The 27,194-nt window shown below is 32.5% G+C and overlaps 2 protein-coding genes across 4 annotated transcripts; one reads left to right on the top strand and one right to left on the bottom strand.

The window, feature by feature from the left end:
- The first annotated feature begins 1,939 nt into the window (after positions 1 to 1,939).
- LOC145040507 (putative magnesium transporter NIPA6) lies at positions 1,940 to 5,297 on the top strand. 2 transcript variants are annotated; one of them, XM_078988445.1, is made up of 9 exons: positions 1,940 to 2,342; positions 2,573 to 2,629; positions 2,715 to 2,826; positions 2,922 to 3,082; positions 3,217 to 3,344; positions 3,588 to 3,725; positions 3,986 to 4,078; positions 4,206 to 4,323; positions 4,747 to 5,297. In XM_078988445.1, exons 1-9 carry the CDS (start codon positions 2,222 to 2,224, stop codon positions 4,878 to 4,880), a joined length of 1,062 nt encoding a protein of 353 aa, XP_078844571.1. In that variant the 5' UTR covers positions 1,940 to 2,221; the 3' UTR covers positions 4,881 to 5,297. The 2 variants fall into 2 exon arrangements, with proteins under 2 accessions (XP_078844571.1, XP_078844604.1); XM_078988478.1 differs by having other exon boundaries at positions 1,941 to 2,342; positions 2,736 to 2,826.
- A 1,692-nt stretch (positions 5,298 to 6,989) lies between these two features.
- Positions 6,990 to 18,225, bottom strand: LOC145040402 (SH3 domain-containing protein). 2 transcript variants are annotated; one of them, XM_078988356.1, is made up of 27 exons: positions 18,060 to 18,225; positions 17,739 to 17,987; positions 17,271 to 17,330; positions 17,085 to 17,177; positions 16,588 to 16,816; positions 16,360 to 16,463; positions 16,139 to 16,201; positions 15,792 to 15,892; positions 15,012 to 15,106; positions 14,474 to 14,494; positions 14,274 to 14,369; positions 14,058 to 14,178; positions 13,506 to 13,646; positions 11,922 to 12,109; positions 11,566 to 11,837; positions 11,360 to 11,461; positions 10,805 to 10,981; positions 10,531 to 10,719; positions 10,187 to 10,428; positions 9,956 to 10,102; positions 9,630 to 9,852; positions 9,297 to 9,425; positions 9,070 to 9,210; positions 8,039 to 8,125; positions 7,717 to 7,911; positions 7,446 to 7,505; positions 6,990 to 7,325 (listed from the first exon to the last, which is right to left on the bottom strand). In XM_078988356.1, exons 1-27 carry the CDS (start codon positions 18,063 to 18,065, stop codon positions 7,251 to 7,253), a joined length of 3,606 nt encoding a protein of 1,201 aa, XP_078844482.1. In that variant the 5' UTR covers positions 18,066 to 18,225; the 3' UTR covers positions 6,990 to 7,250. The 2 variants fall into 2 exon arrangements, with proteins under 2 accessions (XP_078844482.1, XP_078844512.1); XM_078988386.1 differs by having other exon boundaries at positions 11,566 to 11,801.
- Positions 18,226 to 27,194: the final 8,969 nt, after the last annotated feature.

Genomic DNA, 27,194 nt, shown 5'->3' with positions numbered 1-27,194 from the left:
GAGGTGATCGTAAGTTTTACTTAAAAATTATATATTTTGAATTTTTTCCTTCTCCTCTCAAGCTCGTTGCTTTTCCTCTCTTTATATTTTTTTATCTTCTAATTCTCCTTTTCAAAACTCAAACGAATCTGAAAATTCAAATTATAAACTTCCAAACTAGTAGCAACTCTATGTATTTCATCTCTCCTTCCCGTTCACAATGTATTCGACGATGATCCTCCTTTTTTTGCCCTATCTCAACCCATCGGTCGAACCACTTCTTCAAGCTCGAGCTTATTCACTTTGTTCAAATCAACCCCAACATGTGCATCCGATGAAGCAGTGTAAGATATTTCGGAAACTTTTGTTCTTTTCGAACTATCTTCTTCACTACCATACTCTTTTATCCATTTCGGGAGTTGGATAAAAATCTCCAAACATCAAGAAACTTGAACGACTTCTTATTACTATCAACAAGATAAATTTAGTGCGGTACTCTACACGATTCATGACTTTAATTAAGAAAATGCTCATTTATGTGTCGCCAAAAATGATCATCTTTTTGCACATTTCCTTTTTTGGAATCATCTGAAATATTAACCCATGATTGCGCTAAAACAATCTCTTTGTCTGGTTGTCATTGTTGAGACGCCATCTTCTCTTTTTTTGAACCGGTGCTTTTGTTTTTCCGCGTTTTCTGGGGGTTAGATAATTCGGATTGGGTTTCCTGAACAATTTTTGGATCGGGCTCGACTACTGGTTCGGAATCAGGTTGAGTTTTTCGGACAAATTCGACTTCCAGTACGTGAACGTATTCGGGGAGCGAGGATTTTTTTTGAAATGTGGTTGGGCTAAGAGGTTGCATCTTGTTAATTGTTGTGATATTTGTTGATAGAAAAATTGTTGCGGTCGGGGCGAGATTGAAGACGGATGCATTTGTGGTCGGTAAACTGATGGTTTAATCGGACAAACATTTGCATGCGATTTGCTATGAGCGGTAAATTGAGGGTCGTCTGGATTCATTTTTGGAATGTAAAAAGGTTCAAAAGTTGTGTAGAAGATAGGTTGTGTATGAAAAAATGGAATAGATTGTATTTATAGTGTTTTTTTGAATAAAAAATAATAAATACAAATCTCTAGTCATTGGCAACGGCTAGAAACAGCTACATTCTCATTTCTTGTGTGGCAAATCATACCACATTTAAGCCATACCGCAATTTCTTTTGCACCTCGGTAGGGTGTTTACTGCATCTTATCGCGGTATGTGGTATAAGGTGCACCGAGTGGTCTTATATCCTTAATATCCAAACGCGATGTGAAAACTCCGTAGGCAATTACACGAGAAAAGACTTATGCTTGTATCTACATATTGCAACCAAAGTCAAGTATTCGTTTTCACATGGTTTGCTTGAGGATCACATCAGTTATTCGTCGTAGGTGTACATGTTATAATATTTATTTATTTATCTAGAGCACCAATTCTTTTATTTAATTTCACGTTTTTTATATTTATTTGTTCGATTTGTTTTAAAATATTTTAGTATTTAGTATGATGGGCTCAGGCTAAGCTCATACTATTTTGTTTATGTTTGAATTGATAGTAGATGGGGTTGCATACTTGCATGTGAATCGGGCCAGCCTTTTTTTAGCAATATTATATTTATAATACTTTTTTTTTTTTTTGTGTGTCAAACTGTTAAAAAATAGTTAACATTTCCGAAGAATGCACACATCCCATTTTGATTATCAAGTATCAACAGAGGGATTATATTGATTTAAGTGTCGATTTTTATTGATTATTGATTATAGTCTATAAAGTTTTTCATTTTTTTTTTCTATTAAATTGTGTTAAAGTCAAATAATGCTGTTAAATTAATATTAAAAAAAAATATTGTTTTTAGTACAGCATGTTGCATTTACATTACACGTTATTGGTCAGTTTATTACCAATTGTTTTACAAGTGGTCGCCCTTGTTGAAAAAGAACAAATAACTACGTAAAACAAAGCCGATGTCGTCCGATTGCATCTGCAAGATTCCAATTCCAGTTACAATTCACGCGATACGTTCTCCACAAACCAAAAACATCGATTGGATGACAATATACCAATTTGCCAGTTTATAGTTTTGAATTTCTCTCACGACAACAGATCCCTGACGATTTTTCAGATGAAACTTTCATTTCTAAGTGGTCGTCGATTTCGTCAATTTCTAGATTTCTTGCTGTCGTCGTCATCATCATCATGTATACTGGTAATCTGCTAGGGTTCGGTCTCGCCGTCTCTTCTAGTGCATTCATCGGATCGAGTTTCATTATAAAAAAGAAAGGTCTCCAAAGGGCTGGTGCTTCTGGTGCTCGCGCGGGTAAGTTTCCGGTGACTTTGTAGAATATGTTGATTAGTTCAATATAATTGGCATAAATGAATCACTGATGATATATAGTTACCTAATAACATCACAGAAACGAAATTTTGGTATAACTGTTTACCTGTACATCGTGACAATCGAGTTCAATTTTTCTTATTACAAGTTGAGGGGTTCTTTTGATTAATTTAAGTCTTGTTTGTTTTGATTGCTTCTGACTTGTAAAAAAGGCTCAGGAGGCTACGGTTATCTGCTGGAGCCACTATGGTGGATTGGCATGTTCACTAGTAAGTTTTTTCATTTCTTTTATCCTTAGATCGATATCTTGATATGATTCTTTTACTTCTCTGTACTATTTATCTGAAACATAAGCGAATTTCTTGAAATTGACAGTGGTTGTTGGAGAATTTGCCAATTTTGTAGCTTACATCTATGCTCCAGCAGTGCTTGTGACTCCACTAGGAGCATTGAGTATTATTGTGAGGTGAATACTGATTACTTATTATATGAGAGTGATTAAACTAATGTTAAGTGTTGTGTACTGTTGTAACTTAAGTGTATTTTGAAATGATTTGGCAGTGCTGTTCTAGCACATTTTTTACTGAATGAGAAACTGAGGAAAGTGGGAGTACTGGGGTGTGTGCTTTGCATCATGGGTTCCACTGTTATTGTGCTTCATGCCCCTGCTGAACATGCCATAAGCTCTGTGGAAGAAATTTGGGACTTAGCAACACAACCAAGTGAGTCATTCAAAATGCAATCTCATTACTCATTTGTTGATGTTTGTTTTACTTATATAAAATATATGTGTATGTGAATAGTGAATGAATAATAATAGATTGTTTTTGTTGATTCTGTTGTGTTGTTGGTCCAGCTTTTCTTTTGTATACAGCATCAGCAATAGCTGTGGTGTTGGTATTGGTGCTGTACTGTGAACCACGCTATGGGCAGACTAATATGATGGTGTATATTGGCGTATGTTCCATAAATGGTTCAATAACGGTCAGTCTATTATTATTATTATAGTTTTTTATTTACTAAAATGATATTTTATATTTGGTAAACACTGGGGGAATAGTGGAGTATATGTTTTTCTTGTCTAGTGGCATGACTCATGTAATACCATATATATAATTCTATTTCTATCTGAATTGTGAAAAACTGAATGGGTTTTTTTTTTTGGAAGATGCAGATGCTCCTTTTTTGTAGGACCTACATTTGAAATAATGTGTTTATAAATGGCAGGTTATGAGTGTGAAGGCAATAGGTATTGCGATAAAACTTACATTAGAAGGCTCAAGCCAGGTGGCAAGCTACCAAACATGGATTTTTGTAATGGTTGCTGTTACATGCATAATCACTCAGTTGAATTACTTAAACAAGGTTGGCCATCATTTTCATTTTCAGATTTCATTTGTTCTGGGAGTTGCTGAATCTAATAGATCTTAATACGAAACACAACACTTCTTGTGAGCCCACTTTACATATTAGCCCTTGTACTTTCATCATTCTGTCGATTTAGCCAATTAACTATTATCTGACCTGTAGTGATGAAGCCATTATACTTTGTTTGACTTTGACCACTAAACTACTATTTTTTTACTGAAGTATTATTTTAATAATCATGATTTTTTTTATATCAGGCTTTGGACACATTTAATACAGCAGTGGTTTCACCAATCTATTATGCCATGTTCACATCATTCACAATTCTCGCAAGTGCTATCATGTTCAAGGTATATATTTTGTATTGCATGATGCATTTAATTGCATTATATCAAAAAGGCTTTCCAATATCACTTTTGAATTACACCTCATTATTTTATTTTAACATTTTTTTTTCCGTATAATAATAATTAATAGGATTGGTCTGGTCAAAGTGCTAGCACCATTATTTCGGTGCTTTGTGGGTTCATGACTGTACTTTCTGGTACCATGATTTTGCACACTACAAGAGAACCTGATCAACCACCTGTTTCAGGTAATAACCCAATTACAGACAAAATTAGATATTGTGTTGCATTAGGGTTAAATGCAAGTTTCATTTATTTATTTCTTTGTTATATTATAGCATCTATTACAACATCTTACTTTAAAAACGTGACACAATTATAGCATTCTCATCCAAATATTAACCAGTTTTCCTTTCAGTGCTATAATTGACTTTATTATTTCAAGTACAGTGTCCTAATGAAGAAAAAATTAGAAGTACAAGACTTGCATTCTTGTATACTATAGTATTCCTAATTTCCTATGTATCTCTTAGATTAGATGCCTATGGGAAAGACTTGCATTCTTCCTTAAAAAGGGAATGCTATGCATAATGTAAAATGTAAATGTGGGATATAAATTATTTGTGATGCAAGTAATATAAATTTTGATTTGAGAGTTGGCTACCTTGCAGACATGTATTCATCACTTTCTCCTCAAATATCATGGATTGTGCATGCAAATGGGGAAATATGGAAGCACAAGGATAATGAAGAATCATGCCCCCCTGAAGTTGTTGCAATAATTCAACCAGATCATTTCAAATGACATACTTATAGAATGCATACACATTACTGACTTCGATTAAGAATTAAGAATATGCAGAATTAAGAATGCCTCAAAAGTCAAATATGATGTTGATGCCATCACCCGATGCAAGGAGAGAAGGAAGTATTCTTGGCTTTCTGAAAGATATTCATCTAACATGGTGACGTGATCTTTATTTTTCTTTTTCCTTTTTTTCTTTTTTCATCTGTGAAAATAGAAGAAACTTATATTTGTGTTTGGGATCTTCATCTCATTATAGGCCCCAAAACCGAAAGTAGTATAATATTTATTATTATTTCTTCTGTATTACAATTTAGTAGCGTATGTAGGTGGTGTTATGTTTTGTAAATGCTTAACAAAGACAGACAGTGTATACCGTTGTTTTCAGTTTTCAAAAAGAGTTAAGATTTAGCTTCATGCATCTTGTAATGCAAACTTTGATCATGTTGATGAGTTTTAGCATGTCACTTTGGGGTGTGATGTGAATCTGATCAACAACAAATATAGTTTGCACATAATACTCGTCAAATCATTCCTCTTAAACAACATCTGCGTAGTTATTGAACAATCCCTCTATGAAATATCATGTCATCACCAACAAAAACATGCATATCCTTTCAAAATATTACTTTTTTACTTCTTGTTCTAAACCCAGTTAGGCGTTGCCTTGACCACTTACATTTGGAAATTGCAATTGGTCTTAACCGTTTATATACTACGGGGTCGTTTGATTTAGCTTCTAATTGGGTCCAAAGAGGGACCGGGTCCAAAAGACATAATTTAGCATGTTTGATTTGAATTTTAGAGTCAAGGACTCCACTCAGTACGAGTTAAGCTCCGACTCACATTTTTTGACCGAGTCACGTGTAAAAGCGAGTTACACTACCGAGTCGACTCTTTTATGGTATACAATGACTTAATTCGTACGAGTTGACTCATGACTCTTATGAGTTTGACAACTATGTCTCCGTTGGTGATGGTTTGACAATCATCAAACCACCATCGGTGACTCGTGATCTCTGAATCAGATAGGGCTGAAAGAGGGTTCACACATTCCTCGTGCGTTTTCCTCAAAGTGTTAGCATGGAAAGCTTTTGACTTTTGTAGCCACCAACACACATTATTCATAATTTAAGGTCTTTAGCATTCTAATGACATGCCCATAAGATATGCCAGATAGTTGCCACTTCCTACATATGCAACTCTATTCATTAAAATCAAAGATGTCATCCCATTTTAAGTCATGAACCTCAAATCTTCTATTTGTGATTAGGTGCACCGTCTTGTTACTAATTGGATTTTTTTTTTCACACCTTGTCATCGACCCTTTGTTGAGTGTTATTTCCGCTACTAACATTAACACACAACACAGTTAAGCTCAAATATCGGAAAGCATCGTAATTAATCTAACTTATACAAGTAAAATTACAATGTTCAAAATACGACAATTGCACGAAAGAAGTCAATTAACATCAACTCTAACATCCCCCTTGAATATCTGGATAATGCATTTATGGACTCAGAAGTTTTGGATGTCATAAGATTGTACCAACTACCATTAGAATACGCCATACGTCATAGACCATTTATATGCATCTTTCAGGAAGGGCCTCACTTTGCTTACCTCCCCAAGTGATGACCAACCCCTCTTTGGTGTGGAGGGACATGGGTGATATGGCCATAAGATCTGGCATGCCCATACCACACAACCTCACATTATTGCTTCTTTGTTTTTACAAAGAAACAATCTATTCTTATCGTCATGTATAATAATGTATGTTACACAAAATTATGTCAAAACCATTAAAGTATATATATTTTTTTACACTTTCTTGGAATAATTACATAAATACATGATTTAGGATAGTTTTGTTGCCGAAGTACATGAAATTCACAGAAGTTGCATGAGTTTGGATTTGTATCAGATTAACATGAATAAGAATATGAATGGTTCGATCGGACAATGACAGATCTGTTTCTTAAAAGAAATAAACATCCTTCAATTTAAAGAAAAGGCTGAAACTTAACAGGGAAGGAACAGCAAAGCAAGACGGGTTGTACATTTAGAAGAGCAATTAATCGGAAAGTTTTAACAAATTGGTAACTGTATGTAGTTAAAAATGTCTAAAATTATAATTAATATATTTTTCGTCGAGGAAAACAACATTCTCATCTCACACTTGAACATGAAATATATATAATACATATGTATGGAACAATGAATCAAATCACACAACTGCTGACTTGTTGTTCTACACATAATGCACAACATCATGCCTGCCCCCGCCTATCACATGAATATGCTATGCATATACCAAAAAACCAATCCAATCCAATCCCTCATTCCTCAACACTCAAAAAAGTTTGAATTCATGACTGGCTAACATACAGAACAGGGACTAGCCCAGCTATTTTTCCATCCCGACCAGCTCGTTTTTTCTTCACCTGCAGTCAGTCAAAGTAACTCAGTCAGGTGGTAGGTTTTCAACATTATTTAATTCTATCATACATATTCATACAACATCACTAACTTAATGGGGGAAAAAAAGAAAATTTTATACTTACATAGAACCAGCCATCAACTTCGTACTCGATTTCAACCTCTTCTCCAGCAGTTAAATTCAACTGCACCACCATATTAAACAAACAAATATTATATACTTACTATATATATACAAGTCAAAAAAATAAAAACTTCATGTGTTGTTTCCCAAGCATGCCATATATATATATATATATATATATATATATATATATTTTTTTTTTGTCATAATTTATCCGGAGTAGACACCACTTAATGGGACAAAAGAGAAAACAGGGCCATAAAAGTGTGTACCTCATCATCACCACCGGCTGTGAAGTCATAAAGTGCTGATCCAGATTGTGCGTTCCCTGTAGAGGATCGTGATCTTTCTCCTCTTTCCTCTTCATGAGAGTCAAAGCTACTTGAGCCCTGTCCGGTCAGCGGGTTCTCAAATGACTCGAATCTTTGATGAACCGGAGATGAGTATGGAGGAGGCTCTTCGCTAATCTATTACATTTTAGATATAAACCACCAATTAACAAGTTACTTGATATAATAATATAGTATATATTCAATAACCAAGTATAAAGCTGCATCATCATCAACCATGCATGCTTAACAACACAACACTAACCGGAGAACCGTAACCCTCATATGAAGAGGAACCAGCAGAAGGCCTGCTCCTATTCTGTCGTCCTCCTCCTGTGCTGCTTGCCTTCTCCTACATATACAATTCATTCAACATAAAATCATTAACTATTTCCATTTCCATTTCCATTTCCCAAATACATAAATATGACTTACAAACTCAAACAAATACACATTATATTTATACCACCATCAACATTCTATCATTCTATGCATATGCAACAATACTTTTATTTATTTCTGTATTATCACATCCTACTTCCAATTCTTTTTATTATACTTTCATCTCTATTCTTATTAACCCATATTATTATACTTTGGAAAAATTATCCAATTATACCAGTGTACTTTCGGTTTTTTTTATTACTATATTTATTTAGACATCGTACTTTCAGAAATCTGACCAGTTATAGCAACGACTTTCTGTGTAACTATAGCAGTGAAACTTGCTTTGTTTTTGTTTTTTTAAACAGCAAACTAACCTACTCCTAAACACCACCTATGTCTCCTACTTGAACCATGACCTCTCATTTGAAAGAATCACTCCTTAACACTAGGCCAAAGGCCCTTTGGTAGTGAAACTTGCTTTGTATTTGGATGTCAATTGTCATTGCTATTTCTTGGACCCAACCCTCACATTATCCAAACAAATCAATACCATCCTACTTTAATTTCTTTTTATTACACCATTATACTTTTTATTTTCCTTGGTAAGCGTTTGTTATATTTTAAAAAATCTAACCAATTATAGCACGATACTTTTATATATATATATATATATATATATATATATATATATATATTCTTATTAGGACATTGTACTTTGAAAGATCTAGTTAATTATAGCAGTCAAAAATGCTTTGCATTTGGATGGCATTGCTAAAATTTGAGTAGATTTTTAAACTAAAATCCTGTGATAAGAAGAAATGAAAGCAGGATGTAATAATAAACAAAGTAACTTCAAAAATATTATCTATCAGATAACAAAATAGCTTTCAAGTTTTATGATTTACATACCGTGGGTTGTGAAGATCCATAAGTTGATGGTTTGGAACTGAACAAGGATGGATAATTCATTCCTCCAAAATGGGATGAAATTGATGTCTCAACCGACCCTACTGAATCTGGAGAAGAAGATCCAGAAGACCTCCCGTCATCCTACAGACAAACATATCATATGATATAATATTAACTGCATCAGATCAGATTGCACAATCATAAATAAAATGCATTGAATTTCTTACATCAACTTCTGCAGTCTCCAAAAGAGTTTTTGCCCACATATCATCATAACTCATTGAAGGTCTTGAAATAACGTTCTCGTCATCAACATCAGGTGCATCAGTCCCAGCACCAGCAAGAAACTCATTAACCTTCCAAAACCAAATTATATATCATCATCACCTTAACTCAACAACTTCCCTCATTTATTTCTTTCCTCCCAAGTGTCCCCTTCATTTTCTCAAATATTTTTTAAACATAGATAACACTTAATGGGTTTTTTTTTTTTTTCTCTTCTTAAGAAACAGGGCCTAAATCTGAGTTGATTTGCATAAAAAAATAAGATCATTTCTCACCCTATTCATTGCAGGAGCATTGCTTCCCCACAAGCCATCATCAGCAAGACCTGTTGCCCAAGCATTTACCAGATCATCATCAAGATTATTGTCAGACTCCACAGCTGCTGGTTTTATGGACTCATATAATAGTTCAGAAATCCCTGTAGACACAGCAACATCTCTCATGCCACTTGATGCAGTAATATTATGCCGGTTCCGATATATCTCAATCAGTTTTGCACTGTTTATACATTGTAAACAAACACAATGAATAAGCCTCTGCTACATTCAATATAAAAAAACTACAACAGTTGATGATACTGATGCAGGAAGTAATATATTACCTTGTTGGCCCTAGGGGTAGATACTTTGTTCTTGGAACATAACAGAATAATGAAACAAGATCTAGAAGCCTTTCATGCGTCTCATATAGCTTCTTTAGTTCTTCATCACTCCACTCTTTTTTCGCATTATCATGGTTACGCATTTCCCTGCAAACTCAAGTACAAAAAGAAAAACATTCATTACAAACTTTTTATACAGCAATTTTCAGAATACTAAGAAAACATACGCACTTTATGAGATCATCTTGTGCATTATACATGTCATCAAGAACCTTGAGCATTGGACTAAGCAAAGATCCAAGACCCGTACCACTAGCTCCTTGATCTTCCCCATTACTAATATGCATATCTGAAAACTGAGACTGCACACCCCCTTGTGCTAGAGCATGTAAAAACTCATAGATTTGTATCCTGTAAGGCTCACCCGATCTGATTGCCATGGTAGTAAGAGCCTGAGCAGCAATGATACGAACCTGACATGAAAAAATATCAATCACAAGAATACATCAGATTGAAACATACATACAGATATACAGATATGTATAGTGATATATGGATATATGTTTGTAGTGTACCTCCCAGCTGCCAATGAAAGCACATCGTTGGAGTCTGGTGAGGGCATTGGCGAGAGTAGGATTGCGAGAACTGGCAGCTGCAACCATTTTATCTGCATCTAACATCATGAGTGCAGTCCCAGGAGGGGTTCTTGATTCCCAAGCATATTCTGATGCAGCATAATTTGCATTTTCACCAAGGAACCACACCTGAAAGTATAATTCATTCATCAAACACACTGAGCAACATTTACATAATCAAATTCACTCGGTAGAAATATGATCTCATCCTTACTGCTGCTTGGACAAGCCTCTGTAGAGCCAAAGCTGATTTTGGATCGAATGCAGATACCCTATCGATTGATGTAAGCCCAGACATAGAGCCAGGTTGTGGAGGTGGCAGATCAAGAACTATTGTCACAGCTTCAAGAGCTGTATGTTTACCTTCAGGGCCAGCTCCTACCAAGCAAGTCTGAAAACAAAATTATTCAGGACACAACACAAATAAAAGAATCAAGTATAATGCTATATATATATATAACATACAGGCATCAAGGTAGCTAGCATATTTTTTTTTACAAAATCCACATCCTTCACATCTTTGTGAAGTGTAATGTGAAAAACAGTGTGCAGTTAAATATAAAGATTTATTCGGATAACATATATAGCTTCTATATGATCTAGGAGAATAGATGGTCAACTAAGCTTTTTTATATAATTGCGGTCTTTCATGTTAATAGAATGCATTTGCTACCTGAATACTCCCTGATGATATGAAAATACTAAAAGTTTATGATATAAACTATTAAAATGGTGTCATATTAAATACTGAAAGTAATTACTCATTTACCTTCCATAGTAATTGCAGCACATCAGCATCAATTTTTCCAGGGACTTTAGTAGCAAATACTCTTGCAATTTCAAGAAGAGTAACCGCCATATCTGGAGTAGCCTATAAGCGAGTAATAATTAACGAAGAGATTACAACAAAATAAAATATAAAAAAATTAGAAGATTGAAACCAAAATTAGTGCGCGGATGTAATTAGACAAGTACCTTGAAACGGGCATGCAGAGTGAGCAAAATATCATTTAACAAAGCAGCTGACCAAGCAGGATCAGAGAGCTCTGATGCAATCATTGATTCCAATTCAGCAAAAGTTTCTTGTGGGCTTTGCATCCAAATAAGTGCTTTAATCACCATTGCACGAACATAAACACATTCACATGCCACAGTTGTACGCACCACCTCCATCAATGAAGCCAATAGACTTGACACTGTATCCTTGTTACCTGCCCCATTTGACACAGAACGAATGCGTCTATGACCTAAAACAAGTTCAAAAGTAACAAAAAGGAAAAAAGCAATAGCATGTATGTTGCGTCCTACTCCTACACAGATGTTGAAATTACCTTCAATTTGAGACTTTCCATCTTCCTGATCGTTATTTTCAGCAAATGTATTAACATCTTCTCCTTCATTAATGTTGTCGTGTAAACCCAATGCAAATGCAGCAGCACGACTTTTCCCCATCTCCTGCACAACTCTAGCAGCTGCATGAAGAACAGGCCGGGAAAAACTACGAAAAGAACTCTCCAATCTGTAACAAAAATGAAAATGAAAATGTTTAAGTTTTACAAGCATAATTAAGAACCAATGTAGCAAGAAAATGTTTAAGTTTTACAGTTATAGAAGAACATACATTTTACAGCACAAACTAAATAGACCAATTCAAATGTATTTATATTTACAAGGTACAAGTCGTTAAAGCATAATAACTTAACCTTCAAATTGAACACATTATTACAAATAAAGTATATCATACAACTGAAAATTCACTTCCACTTCTACAATACAAGTTTCTACCACATAACAACTCAGCTTTCATCATAAACCACACTTTTTTACAACATAATCGTAATTCTATTGCAGAGATGTTTAATCAGATTATCCAAAGTACATAGATTGCAATACAATCTTATCATTCAATCACAAATACAATCGTATTGATACATACAAGTTCAAAGAGCAAAACATCATAGAGATTCTGGGCCATATAGCCCTTATCTTGTGATACCAGTTACAGATTCTTATTGATTGTCAATAGCCTACATACAATCTTCAAATTTAACCCGGAACTTATTCATTGCATACCCGAGTATCCAGATTAATTAAAAACAAATGACAAACACAACAAACAGTCAATCATAAGTTCGTAACACATCTATTTGAACAGCAAAAATAAAAAAGAAAAAACAAACAATTTTCATCTAGCAAATCAAGAATAGGATACAATGAGGCTCTACATCTTAAAAAAAAAACAAATCATGTGCCATGGTGCAGAAGACAAGCACCAGAGCTACTATGGATGTTGCATTTTTCAGAATCTTGATATATTAAAAGCTTGTAACTTATTATATAAATCGAGTTAATCTATAAGACTCGATGTACAGTTTCGAACTTCCATATTACAAGAACGTGTGCATTCTTACTTGTTTGATTCAAGTTGTTATGTATAAGTATGCATTTTGCAGAAATTGGAGTTTTTGCTTTACAAATTATTGCAAAACAAGTACAACTACACTGTTCTTTTCTTTTTTGAAATGGCCAAAATCTTATTAAACACGTATAATGGTGTCGTTAGTTTATAACATTACCAGTTTTACAGTATAACTCAGAAATCTGTTTCTCATAATTACAGATGAAGTGTAAGCACAAGAGCAAGTCTAATTGTATGGTAAAAATCTATTGAATAATTTGTAAGCGATGCATTAAAAAAGATCCATGTTTAATGTACAATTTTATAGGATGTTTGATCATAAAAAACACCAAAAAAAGAATATCCGTCGTTCATCATCTGATAATAAATGAACAGCATATATAAACAAAAGAAAGAAAAAAAAAACATATCTAACATTCAGAAAACACAAGAAAAATCCAGAAAGTAGAATAATTTGCAAAAGATGTATAATATTATATTAAAAAAGCACAATGACCTTCTCATAACGAGTTTGATAAGAAGTTGTGGACGTCTGGTCTTGGAAGCTTTAGTATCCTTGTCCTTCACAGAAGGTGCTTCAGGGGCCTTGAGAACCTCTCTTGTTAAACGATACCACCCATAAGCTCGTTCTTCAGTCCTATGGTTGATAAAATATTTATAAAAAAAAAAAGATCACAAGCAAAAATATTTACATTATAAGGCGAAATGCAATAAATAGCAAAGTACTTTCATTTGTTTGTCTATCATAGGATCTTACTTCCATTTCTTTCTATTCCAACATTGTAATATCAATTTTTTTTACTTTGAATATATATCCAATTATAACATTGTACTTTCAACTCTTTATTAAACAATGTACTCAGAATATTTTGCCCAGACTTATAGCAGTGAAAACTACTTTGTAATTGATGGAATTGTTATAATTAGGTAGAATTTTTTAAAGTACAATGTTGTAATAGGAAGAAATGAAAGCAGGATGATGTAATAAACCAATCAATGGAAGTATGTTGCTATTTCTTGAATTTAACACAATTTAAAGACTAAGCACCTATCAGCAGACTCGGATTTCCCCAGTACACAGAGGATAGCCTCAAAACAAACTCTGTCACTAGGATCAAGGAGTAGTTGATACAGCAAAGAAGTAAACTGGGATTTGATGTCTGTCCTTTCTGTAAAGAAAGCATTTTGGATATTGGCAACTGTTAGTTTTGAAAGGCAAGAAAAGAAGTTGAGAATATCAGGTCTAGTATTAAAGTGTTAGTACCATCTAGTGACTTGGCTCTAGATATTGCATGGCACAATCTTGCCAGAGCAACTCTAGCAAGCACATCATGTAAATGCAAAACATCCTGTAGAGCTCCTGATTCATACAACATATACAAACTTTAAGTGGTGATAACTAACAGGATGACCTGGATTAAATATTTATTAAAAATGACAGAAGAGCAAAAATTCCCAACTTACCACCAGGCTGGGCAAGCTTCCCTGCGATAAGAAAAAAAAAATAAAGATTAGAAACTCATGGAACAAGCTGCATCATATATTATTCCATTTAAGATGATAGAATTCGATTAGGTAGCATCTCAATTGTTTAACTTGCGACATTGAACATATTTGGTAGCATCTACATCAATCAAAAAGACTCAGAAACAATCATTATTATAACTTCTAGACACTTCTTGAATGTCTAGTTACCCTTACTACATACTTTTTGTAGAAAATAAAATTTAACTTGGCAAGTAGAATTCCAAACATGAGAAGGATACGTGTTATTAAACATCATCAACATAATACTGATGTGAATATAAGCAAATAATATCTTAAAAATGCTTTTCAGCCACATACTTAAACATAAAGCATGTACAAGAAAAGCATGATCATGAAGATTCTCAATATAATGTCAAATTTTGTTTTATTTAATCAAAGATTAAATGCTTAAACTAAGATAAAGAAAGACACTTAAATCATCAAAGTTCAAAATTTTTAGACATCTGATACTTACCTAAAGCCATTGCAACAGCATAAGGATCTTTTGTAGCTAGCTCAGAGATAATCTCCAAAGAATGTCTAACAGCCACCGGATCAGCAAATGACACGCTGCATTCAGTATGAATTTTATTTTAGAGTGTATTTTTTAGTAACATTAATACAAAGATACAACACCTGCTTAAGTAGAACATAAGCAAATCTCAAAGAGGAAACCATAAGCGGTATATTTCATCAAGATACTAGAGTCATTCTGCTAATATTGCTAAAGTCAGTTGAGAAGTAGTTGGGAAACATTCCAGCATCACCACATTATTTGTCAACTGAATTCACATATGTAATTACACCTTGCACTATAAGTTTTGAAAAATGGGGTTCAATAAAACTATTCATTTTCCTTAGAGAAAAAGGAAACAAAACCAACTAGAAAGGAAAAGGTAAAGAAAATAAGAAATGGTATTATGGTAAATAAGAATAGTTTCCTCCTAACAAAATTGAACAGTGAAGGGTTAACTTCATATGCCACTTTAGCAAGCAAAACCAGTAGTGGCTCATTTTGTTAGGGATAAAGTATTAACATTTAAACAAAAAAGCCTGCATAAAACTATTTCTCACAGTGCAGAGATTTTATTGATGGAATCAACCTAATAAAGCATAATGTTGATTACAATAATGATTAAAAAATAAATCGCTCACTTTACATAAGAATCACCAAAATGAAGATAATTATAAATGTTAAAGGCCAAGTAATTATCATCAAAATCAAATGGTATAGAACGAAAAGTAACAAACTGACCCTTGCACAGAACGATGGAGAAATATTGGATTTCCTGGATCCAATGGAAGTCTTCTTAATGCACTCATGGCAGCATATTGGAGATTACTTCGAATTACAGACTGATAGTCACATTAAAATTAACAAGGATAAGGAAATCATTAAATCAAACATACAAATGGGTAAAACATTATGTTATTACATAAACCACATATTCCCATTACTTGATAATTGTTAAATGCAAAAACAATGCTGTTTGGAATACATATAAATATTCAGATAATGCCATCTTTTGTTTCAATGAAACAAACATGGGCATTATGTCATCAAATGCTGAAGCTGTAAAAATGGCAATCATTCAGAATTACCTCTTTATCACCACCTTTTGCCCCAAATATGCCTTTCTTACGCTTATCAGGTGTATCAGCAACCTGATCAACAACATAAAAAAAAAAAAAAGCAACAAAACATGTTCTGCAGTCAATTGCTAGTCCCTATTAACAAAGACATACACAAGAGCAACACCATACATTTACACATATAATCAAGAATGGTGTATAAAAGCTTATATTAGTTTACACGAACAAACCTTATCAAGAATACCGAATACAATTTCATACAATTTGGGCAAAATCTCGGGAGTGGTAGAAGCATATGTAAGAGCCTTCAGTGCTTGAAGCCTCCGTGCATGAACTTCAAAAAACAAAAACATCAATAGATTAACTTCTAAACTTACAACTCATAATGGATGTATAGTATTAAAACTATATAGCTAAGTGTAAAACTATATTGCAAACTAAACCAGGGAATCATTTACATTCAATATCAGGATTTACAGCCTCTGTAGAAAGTCGATCTAGTACTCGAGGTACAACATCTGCTCGAGTGACCCCACCAACAGCATCAATGTCAGCTAAAGCATCCCAGTTTGGTGTAGGAATCCCACCACCTGGAGTTAAACCTTGTGCTCCAGTATCTGGCAATATTCTTGCTAGGTAATAATAAACGTATCGTAGAATAGTCCTATCCTCACATTGCTGACCAAGCTACAAAATGGAACATAAAAGAAGTCAAGAATATGAAAATGTCCACTCAATACCTGTAAGGCTGTAACTACGGGTTCGGGGTGGCTTATAACAAGAGATGGTGACAAATGTTCATAATATTTGAGTTTTTCGCTAAGTGGTTTTATATTTTGGAAGGAGTGTGACACCAATCTATAGGTTATGAGCAGTCATGCAATTTGTAATTTATCAACCATCTTTGAAATGTATGTGTTTTAGAAGAGAGAAATATCAGAAAATAACTTCATACCATAAGAAGAGAAGGAGCAAGAGATGGATCAACAGAGTTGTACACAGCAAGTTTTGGGAACACGTGATGCACCAACTGTCTCTGGGACTTTTTCTGCAAAATTGAAGTATGAAAACTATAATTTACAGATACCTGAAGAATGATATAATATCAACCGTTAATCAAGTTTAGTGATGGAACTCATACTTGGTCGGATGAAGCCGCTAACTCATGGATACTCCTTGCAAGTTGTGCATAAGAAACCGGCTATACAAAAGAATATTAAAAGGAATCAGCCAGTATGAAATAAGTCTGTCAAAATGCTGACTGTAGATTATATCTTGAACCACTCAAGAGCCAAGATCAAAGTTAAATTCGGGAACATAGAAGATGATCAAGGTCACGCTTAGCTTGAAACATAAAAAATTGCATCACTAGTTATGAGTCTCCCTAAATAAACTCTAATATAGGATGAACAATGACCAACTGATATCAGCTCAATTGACTTTTAATTCTGCCTAATTTGCGAAGTTATAAGCTAAAATTACTTATTTGTTAAGGATTATATCTACAAATTACACAGCATACTCCACATTTCATCGAATTATATAATTTGATCTGCATCAATGAGCGGCTTTTGAAATTGGAACTTTCACATGATGTACACAATCTTGCCTTTTTCTTGTGCTTATGAGGTATACGAACAGCGGCTCTGGCAGCAGAAACCGCGTCGCTCTGGATCTGCATCAAAGTTGATCTCTTAGACTTCCGGTCAGTAGTTGTCGTTGCCGTAACAGGTTTACTAAACGGGCTGGCAGGCCGTTGGTGCGACGCCGTTGTAGCCTGCGCCGACGTGGAAGGCGGTGGAGGTGCCGATGTAGGGTCGGAACTGATGAGATCCATCAACGTGGTTCCGGAAGAATCCTATTACATCAAAAATTAGTGAAAAACAATGAAAAACCTGCCCATGAGATGATTCTGAAACGGAATTCTTACCGCCATTGAATTGGACTGTGAACAGAGGCAGAATTTGGTTAATTCGATTGATAGTTAGCAAAATTGGAGAAAAAAGAAGCAACAGATCGTTGTTGCTGTCCGAATTGGGTGTTTCAGTAGTCCTCCCTGAGTCCGATTCCGTTTCTCTGTCATGAAATCTTACAGTCAGTTTGACGACAAGCGGATCTGAAATACTGAATGAAATTGAGCCCAACAAACATCAACAAAACCCAGCTTTCATAAATATGAAGCCCACTAACTTTAAACTATATAATTAATATTTTTCAAAACAACCATTAAATATATTTACATTTTTATTACAAACAATTTTTAATTTTCTTAACTACTATATATTTTAGTTATACCCACTGTCTTAATTTATTGTAACATGTTATTTACAAATATACAAAAAGATACAGCCTACCCATGAGAGTCTCACTTTACATATATCATACAATTCATTGTGAGAATTAAATCGTTCTATCAACATCTAATATATAAAAATTTCAAACTTGGTGGATATGGCTATAAACTAACCAAGAGTTCGACTATTCATGATCGTTCGGTATAAAGTTTATGTTTATTTAATAAATAAATGAACATAAACACAAATTTTGCTTGTTTAGTTAAATGAACGAACAAAACGGTGTTATTCGTTCAGTTATGTTCGTTAACATTCGTTTATTTTCGTTCATTTATGTTTCTTTATGTTCATATATGTTCAATTGTGTTTGATTGCATTACTATATTATATGTTTTTCTTATGTTCATACATGTTCAATTGTATTTATTTATCTCCAACTCTGTTTGTTTATGTTCGTTTAGTATGTCCACGAAGAAACATAAACAATGTAATTTATTAAACAAACAAACATAGACAAAAAATTTGTTCTTTTATCCATTCGTGTTCGTTCAATTATTAAACGAACAAACATAGACAAAAAAACTTAAACAAACAACCCTTGTTTCATATTCATTTGGGTAGTGGGGTGTATAACACCACTTAGAGTTTGGCTCCACCTAAAATATTTACGCAAATATAAGTTAATTTTCATAACTTTATAGTCTTCAATCCCCAGCTAATAAAAAAGAGACACCTTGTAAAAGAAAAAAACAATCTCCCATCACCCCTTTTTAACATATCCTAGCCGCCAACCTACACAACTGCACCAAGAAAAGCAACTTGAGACACAATCGACATAGTCACTGGGAACTAGTCACAGTGGTTGAAGACTGCTTCAGTGCATAGTCTTCATTCTCTGTTAATCGACCAAATTCTTCCTCGTGCATCAAAAAGAAAAAACAATCCCCCATCACCCTTTTTTAACATATCCAAGCCGCTAACCTACACAACTGCACCAAGAAAAGCAGTTTGAGACACAACCGACATAGTCAGTGGGAACTAGTCACAGTGGTTGAAGACTGCTTCAGTGCTCCTAGAGGTTGGAAATTGTTGCCACTAGTCGAAAACTGCTCACAGTGGCCAAAAATCGCTCCCAATGGTCGGGAGCTATATAGTGGACACCGGTTAACTTTCGGTGTGGATCTATTACTGGTCGTATGTGTCATGTTAACGTATGTACAAGTTCCTAGTACAACTGGTTATAATGTTTTCATTGTTTTATAGATCTTATAATATATCTTTTCTAAAAAATATGCATCTTAATATCATTGCTACACAAATGACTAAAGGGTGTTTCTTTTTTACTAAATGAACTTAATATTTAGAAAAACTTAACAAGTTCAGCTATATAAGACCCTTTCTTTTTTACTTAATGTTAACAATTTATCTTGGTGGATTGACATGGAAAATAAATGTCTTTAACATCAAGTGGTAATCTTATTTTTGTTTTTCCAAAATTACCCTCCATACTACTCATTATTTCTTCCAAATAAAAAGGGCATGCTCATGATTATTAAAGATTTTGTTTTATTAATTAGTTTCTATTTCAAAACAAAGGATAACAAATATAAAAAAATAAATAATACATTTAATAAAAAAAGAAGAGAATAAAAAGCAACATGCTTCATATGTCTTTTAATAACTTGCATGCAAATTCCAATTCTATAAGTATATAAATTTATTTAGGAACATTTTTTAAACATAATTCTAATTTTCCTCATAAAATTATTAATTTAGTATAATGAATATGTTAGATTTATTTTTATTAGATGTATTAGTTAAGTATCATGTTATTTTTAAGAGTAAATTACACGAATGGTCCCTATGGTTTAGGGTAATTTGCGCGTTTGGTCCCTAACTTATTTTTTTAACTCGGAAGGTCCCTACTATTTGTTTTTGTTACGCGCTTGGTCCCTGTCTTACATAAAAAGTCTATTTTCCCTTTATTTTTTAATTTATTTAAATAAACACACCCCTAATCTCACCCTTCTCACCTTACCTTACGTACTGCATCATTTTTTCCTATTTAAATAATAGTCTTTTTAAGTATGATAGGGACCAAGCGCGTAACAAAAACAAATAATAGGGACCAAATACGTAATAAAAATAATCAGTAGGGACCTTCTGAGTTAAAAAAATAAGTTAGGGATCAAACGCGTAAATTACCCCAAAGCATAGGGACCATTCATGTAATTTACTCTATTTTTAATTTATTTAAAAGTTAAAAGTTATTTAATGTGAGGGTATACACTTTAATTTATAATGGTTTTTAAATAAATTATCATTTTATTTATATTTATAACAAGTATTAAAGAAATAATAATTTATTATTTTAAATAGGAGGATAAAATAGTCATTATTCAAATTCACTAAGTGCATTCAGTCCAAAAAAAACAACAGTTATATCAACAACGCTTTATAAGTTAAGATATCATTAACAATTCGTTCCACTTTATAAATACAAGACTTATAAAAAAATTTAAAAAGAAACAAAAAAAAAACCAGGCTTAACACTTGGCAAATTAACCTCTGGATGACAAACTTGTTCAACAACATCCATGAATGTTATAATGTTATTAAAATAAATGGTACCTTTACTAACTACCTTAATTATCTTTGGTGTTTTCTCCAAAATCTACAAGACCATCATCATAATCTTTATAGGTGGAGAAGAGGATTGGATTCATCATTATGCCTTGTGCATTATCTATCATGGATCCATTTGAGATAGGGTCATGAGTCCTACTTTGGACACACCACTCTACAAAACACCAACCTATATATTAGGTTTGCTTTTTTAGATGAATGATGGTAATTATCATCATATAATTATTATTGACTTTACTTTTTAAATCATCATCACAATATAATTATTATTTGACCAATTTTTATTATTAGTTCATTATTACATAATTTATAAATCATTATTATTTAATAATTACATTTTTACTAACTTAATTAATATTAATAATTTTATATTTATTTTTTATTAAGATAAAAAAACAACAATAATATAGTTTTTATAATATAATAACATATATAATATTATAAAAAAAATAAATTATAAATAAAATTTTGTCAATCTAATATCATTGATATTATAAATAACATTATATGAAATAAAATCCGAACAAACCTTCATCATTTTTTTTAATTTTAAATATTACATAACAAAAACCCGAGACAAAAATAAACAACTAATCATCTATAGTCATAAAAGATCTTTCCGTAGGTCTGAGTCGCTTATAAAATTCTAGACGCGACTTATACATAGTTTGTCATTCAGCTACGGACGGGTCTTTGTGGCGGATCCATAGTGCTGAAATAGGAGGCATCGGATACTCTCCTTCTAACTGTACCATCAAATAGTGATTGATGTATACAAGTGCAAATGTAAGGACACGATGATTTTGAAACTCACTAGGACCTCTCTATAGAGGGAAAAAGGTTACAGAGCCCACTGTGGTCAAAAATTGGACAATCACACCAAACCTGTTGGCTATCAGGATACTTGTCTCAGGCATAAGCATATAGTGTTATGGTGGTACTGTCATATATGTCATGAAGAAAGACAATGAATCAAGTACTTCATTGCATCCAATGAAAACTCTAGAATAGTCTTCATATGATGTCAATAACTCGGCATACAATTGTTGGCGAATGAAAAGCCACTCATTTTCATCATACCCGAGACAAACAACTACCGATCGAAAACCACAATTTCCATCACCCTTTACATTTTGTATACGCATGATGTACGGATGAAATATTGATGGAATTTCCTTCAACAATGAATTATGTTCCTTCGTTGCTTTCTCTTTCAAGTCAAACCGGTACGACCATTGGCATGTTTGTTCCTCATTCAAGTCAAACTGGTACGAACATTGGTCTATTGGTTCCTCATGCATGCCCATGAAGAATGAACTATGCCTAGCTGGTTCATCGTTCAAGTCAAAGAATGATGAATTATGCCTAGTCGGTTCATCGTTCAAGTCGAACAATGATGAATTATGCCTAGTCGGTTCATCGTTCAAGTCGAAGAATGATGAACTATGTCAGGTCGGTTCATCGTTCAAGTCGAAGAATGATGAACTATGCCTAGGTGGTTTCTGATTCAATTCTGAACAATTGTATCGGTGAGGAGCTTGACTTTGATAGTGACCACGCTTCACTTTTGGGAGTCCATGGTTATTTTTCTTAACCGGAGGTTCATTGATCATAAAAGGCTTACTTTGTTTAAACCCTAGCACACAAATTCAGCCGCCAAGAGTGAGAGCCAGAGACGTCGGATGCGATTTTCGGCGACGGCGACAACGTGATTTCCGGCTGAGGTTTCGATGGCGGTCTTCTCACGGTGCTATATCTCTCATTATGTCTTTCTCATGGTGTCTTTTCGGTGGTCTTTCTCACGATCTTTTTTTCTTTCGTTTTGTCTCCGACGTTATTCCGGTTAGTTGTTGCCGACAGCGGCGGCAAGCTGGTTCCGACGGTGAACAACTTTTTTTTTTTAAATTATTGTTAATATACTCTTTAAATGGTTTGTTTTCTGTTTATATAAAATGTTGTGGTTTATTGGAAGTTTAAATGGATTAATGATGTTCAGTTTTCAATATAACTATATTTTTGTAGTTTGTTATAATTTAGTGTTTTTAGACATATATGAAAATGAAAGTAGAAGAAGAAATGGATCAGAGAAGCTAAAAATAAAATCAGATTCGGGATATGAGTTAATGACAACATATCATATGTAATATTTAAGTATTAACTAAATATTTATTTTTTATAAACTGAAAAAATATTTATAACTTGTGTATGTATGTATGTGTGTGACAAACAGATGTATAATGGCCGTAAAGAATGATTATAACTAGAAAAACAAAATCAAAATATTTAAATGACTATAGACATTGGCAATTTATTTAGATATCTTATGATTATCAAAGGGTGTGTAAATTGACTAAATTCAAATAATATGTATTAAATTTATAAGACCCGAATTAATTTATTTTGTTTACATATAATGTTGTTTTGGTTATTTGAAATATTAGAGTTTAGAATTTTTTTGTATTAAATAATAATATATACCACATACGTAAATTCTATTGAAAAGAAAAAAAAAAAAAAAAAAAACTTGGAAAGAAAATTTTAATTTACAACACCTTATATGTATTGGGGAAAAAACTACAGAAAAATTTGGAGTTTGGATTTTATTGGCACAAAGTGAGTTTCAATAAAGTGTATTGGAGTTTGGATTTTATTGACACAAAGTGAGTTTCACTAAAGTGTAAAAATAAAAAAGCCCAAAAAAAAAAGAAAAAAAAAAAAGAATCGGGATCTATGGTCAAAATAGACCATCATTAATTAGAGGGTAGAGGATTAATTAGAGGGTAGAGGGTAGATTTGTGTGTTTTATAGATTGATGTGTATAAAGAAATTGTCTTTGAGATATTCAATTTCACTTTTAAACTTACATCCAAAAACAGGTCTATGATACCATAATCTCATGGTTTTAGGATCATTAACGCCAAATCCACCCTTGATTATATATCTTGGTCTTAATTTCTTTCTTTAATTTAATATATTTAATTCAAAGATTGTGTTAAGGTTATGCTATTTAAAGCTAAAGCTAGTTATTGTTCAGGTGGTAGTCTAATGTACCTAATGGGTTTATAAACAAGTTTTCTTGTAATTACTACATGTACACTTACATTTTTTTTATTATACACAAATACACTTACATAGAGCTAACGTCTTCTCTTAAAACTATTCTTTAATGAAGATTATCTAAATCCCTCAAAGTCAGACTATAATGAGTCATTGTTGTTATAATATTCATCATTTGAATAGTTAGAACATACCTATTGAAAATCCAAGGCCACAAGACAAATTTCTTCTTTCTTCGTTCTTCGATCATCATCACTTGCACTGAAACTCCTCAAACAACTGCTCTTTGATTTTCGTACTTCCTTAATGGCTTAGGACATTATTACAAAATGAGTTTGATTGCCATAATTGTAGCATCTAGTTTCTTTTAAAAGGATGTTTTTCCATCTATTAAGGATGTCTACTTTATAAATAGTCAAAGCAAAAGCATCGTTAAAAATATAAATTATGGAATTTATAATCAATTTTTTTGAGGTAGACGTCGCCTTTGTTAAACATTTGATCCAACATATTAACCGAAAACGTTTCAACCATGAGAACCAAAAATAATTAAAATATTGTTAATCCAATGTTTTATTAACCGAATTTATTAGCCTAGTAATATATCTCAATTATGCAATGTTTGAATATGTTTATTTTTGAAGTTGTTTCCAAAATATATATATATATATATATATATATATATATATATATATATATATATATATATATATATATATATATATATATAAATGAATGAAATTATATATAATATGGTGTGATTAGTTTTGAAATGTAAATAAACTTGTTTTGAACATGAATAAAATAGAATACATAAATTAAGCATGATTAATTTAAATACCTTTAAAATATATTTATGATTAATAAAGATAAAGGTGTAAATAAAAATGTTCATTTATTGTTTATCTTATGTTGTTTTAAAATATTTATAGTTAACATTTTTGATAGTGGATGCCTTGTAAAAAAGAGTTATGAATCTAAATTTGGGATCTAAATATCTAATGGTTGTATAGTTCATGTCGCTTCCCGGGTTATCATTTAAGATTAGCATCACATGACATTTAAAATTGCCGACATATCAAAGTTGTTGGATTTATCATAATAAATAAAAACTCTTTTGTCACATATCATTTTCTTTTTGATTTTGACACATGTAATTTTTATAGCATTTTAGAATAATTTCATTTCCACACTAGTTACAACCCGTGGAAACCACGGGTAAAAAAAATATTGATAATTTTTTTTTACAAATTTACTATTTATTTGATAGGATCTTAATATGAAATCATTTGAAGCTACAAACTTATTTTTTGAGTCTTCATTCATTTCAAAATTTTAAAATATAATACAAACTTCTTCTATATTATAATATACATGATGATGAATGATCATTTTGTGACAGTAAAATCATCACATTGACAAATTTCAGGAGGATATTAAAGGAGATTACACAATGATAGCAAAAATGCATGACACCTAGTTCATCTATGCTACTATTCAAGCCACACTCCTCAAAAAATAATTGTATAAAGCAGGACAAGAGTTGTAATTTCACCAAAAATTTTACAAAAAACTCATTCATCAATTTTTTTTAAGTGAGACCTAGAGACGATATACCATGAACTTATGGTTTGTAGACATGCATGTACATGATTGTAAAAACAGCTTTGTTACATCTCTTTAAATCGATACCTGCATATTAATAAAAGAAGTTGATTTGTGATTTGAACTTAGAAACTCTCATACATTGTTAGAAACAAAACGTTAAGTCAACAATTATAACAAACATTTGGCATGCAAAAACCATGTACTTAAAATGTGAGGAAACTCGGCAAGGATCATTATTACATTACACTCCAAAAAAAAAATAAACATAAGAAATTTGTAGGTTATGAAGCCCTTGATCAACCTAAAGAAATACAACCCCATATAATGAAATGATAAGTGAGAAAAGTTCAAGATGAAAAAAGATCAACTGAAAAAAAAAATCCATAATTGGTATTATCTTAATTAATGATCCAACCATATCCTTTCAGCACCTCATTATGGTCACGGCGTTCAGAGATTCCCCTCTATTCAAAACTTGCATATATTTCATAAAATTAAACGATAATCATTAACCAAAAACAAAATCCAAATTATCAACTATAAATTAAAAACTGGAAATAGGTTTAATGATGTAAATTAGGAAGCACACATCAAAGTATAAGTTATAACTATGGAACAAATGGAATGTGTATTGAACCAAAAGCAATCAGTCCAATTAATTTAAAACTACTTTATGTAATGGTATAAATGTTACTGTAGATTTAAAGCGCACATGTTAGTGTGTAATGTTCGGAAGATTTTTTTTATTGAGGTGTTGATTTGATCAAATTTGTTAAAGATGGATTTTAAGAGCCTATATACAAGTTGTGATTATCTTTCTTGGAATCCTTCAAGTGATGTGTATTGAACCATAGAATCAGATGTGCATTAAACAATAAAAAACATTAAATGGAAACAAAAGAATGTGGCTAGATATGAATAAACCTTTATGGATGGTATTTGTACTAAATGTGAATGAGATCCAATTGTTGTCATATAGAGTGATACATTACTCTTGTCAGTATCGAAACTGTAATAAAAAACAAAAATATATAAATTTTTTAGCAATATTTTAATTTGGAAAAAAACGAAAAAATAGCCTGAAAAAGTAAAAAAAAAAAAAAAAAAAAATGGAGGTACACTTCCTCACCCTGTAATCTATATAAGTCTTTTTAGCCTTTTCATAACCGATTTGAGCCATGTCATTATAAACCTATGAGGAGTTGAGTAGTGAGTCAAGGTTAAAATAGTAATTTTCCAATATAAATTCAAATTATATATATATATATATATATATATATATATCAATTTCCCATGATCTAGGATGAAAACCCATTGTGAATTCTTCAAACACTCGTAGACTGGGTTCCTCGCTGGAATTGCAAGTTCAACATTAATTCTACACTCAAAATATTGGAAATAATCTAAAAAAGTAATTGCAACGTGACTCAAGTATAACATTGCATAGACACTCAAGGCCA

This window comes from Lactuca saligna, chromosome 1, assembly GCF_052625555.1.
Source record: "Lactuca saligna cultivar CGN05327 chromosome 1, ASM5262555v1, whole genome shotgun sequence".
NCBI classification, from domain to species: domain Eukaryota; kingdom Viridiplantae; phylum Streptophyta; class Magnoliopsida; order Asterales; family Asteraceae; genus Lactuca; species Lactuca saligna.
This window is presented reverse-complemented; position numbering and strand designations above follow the sequence as displayed.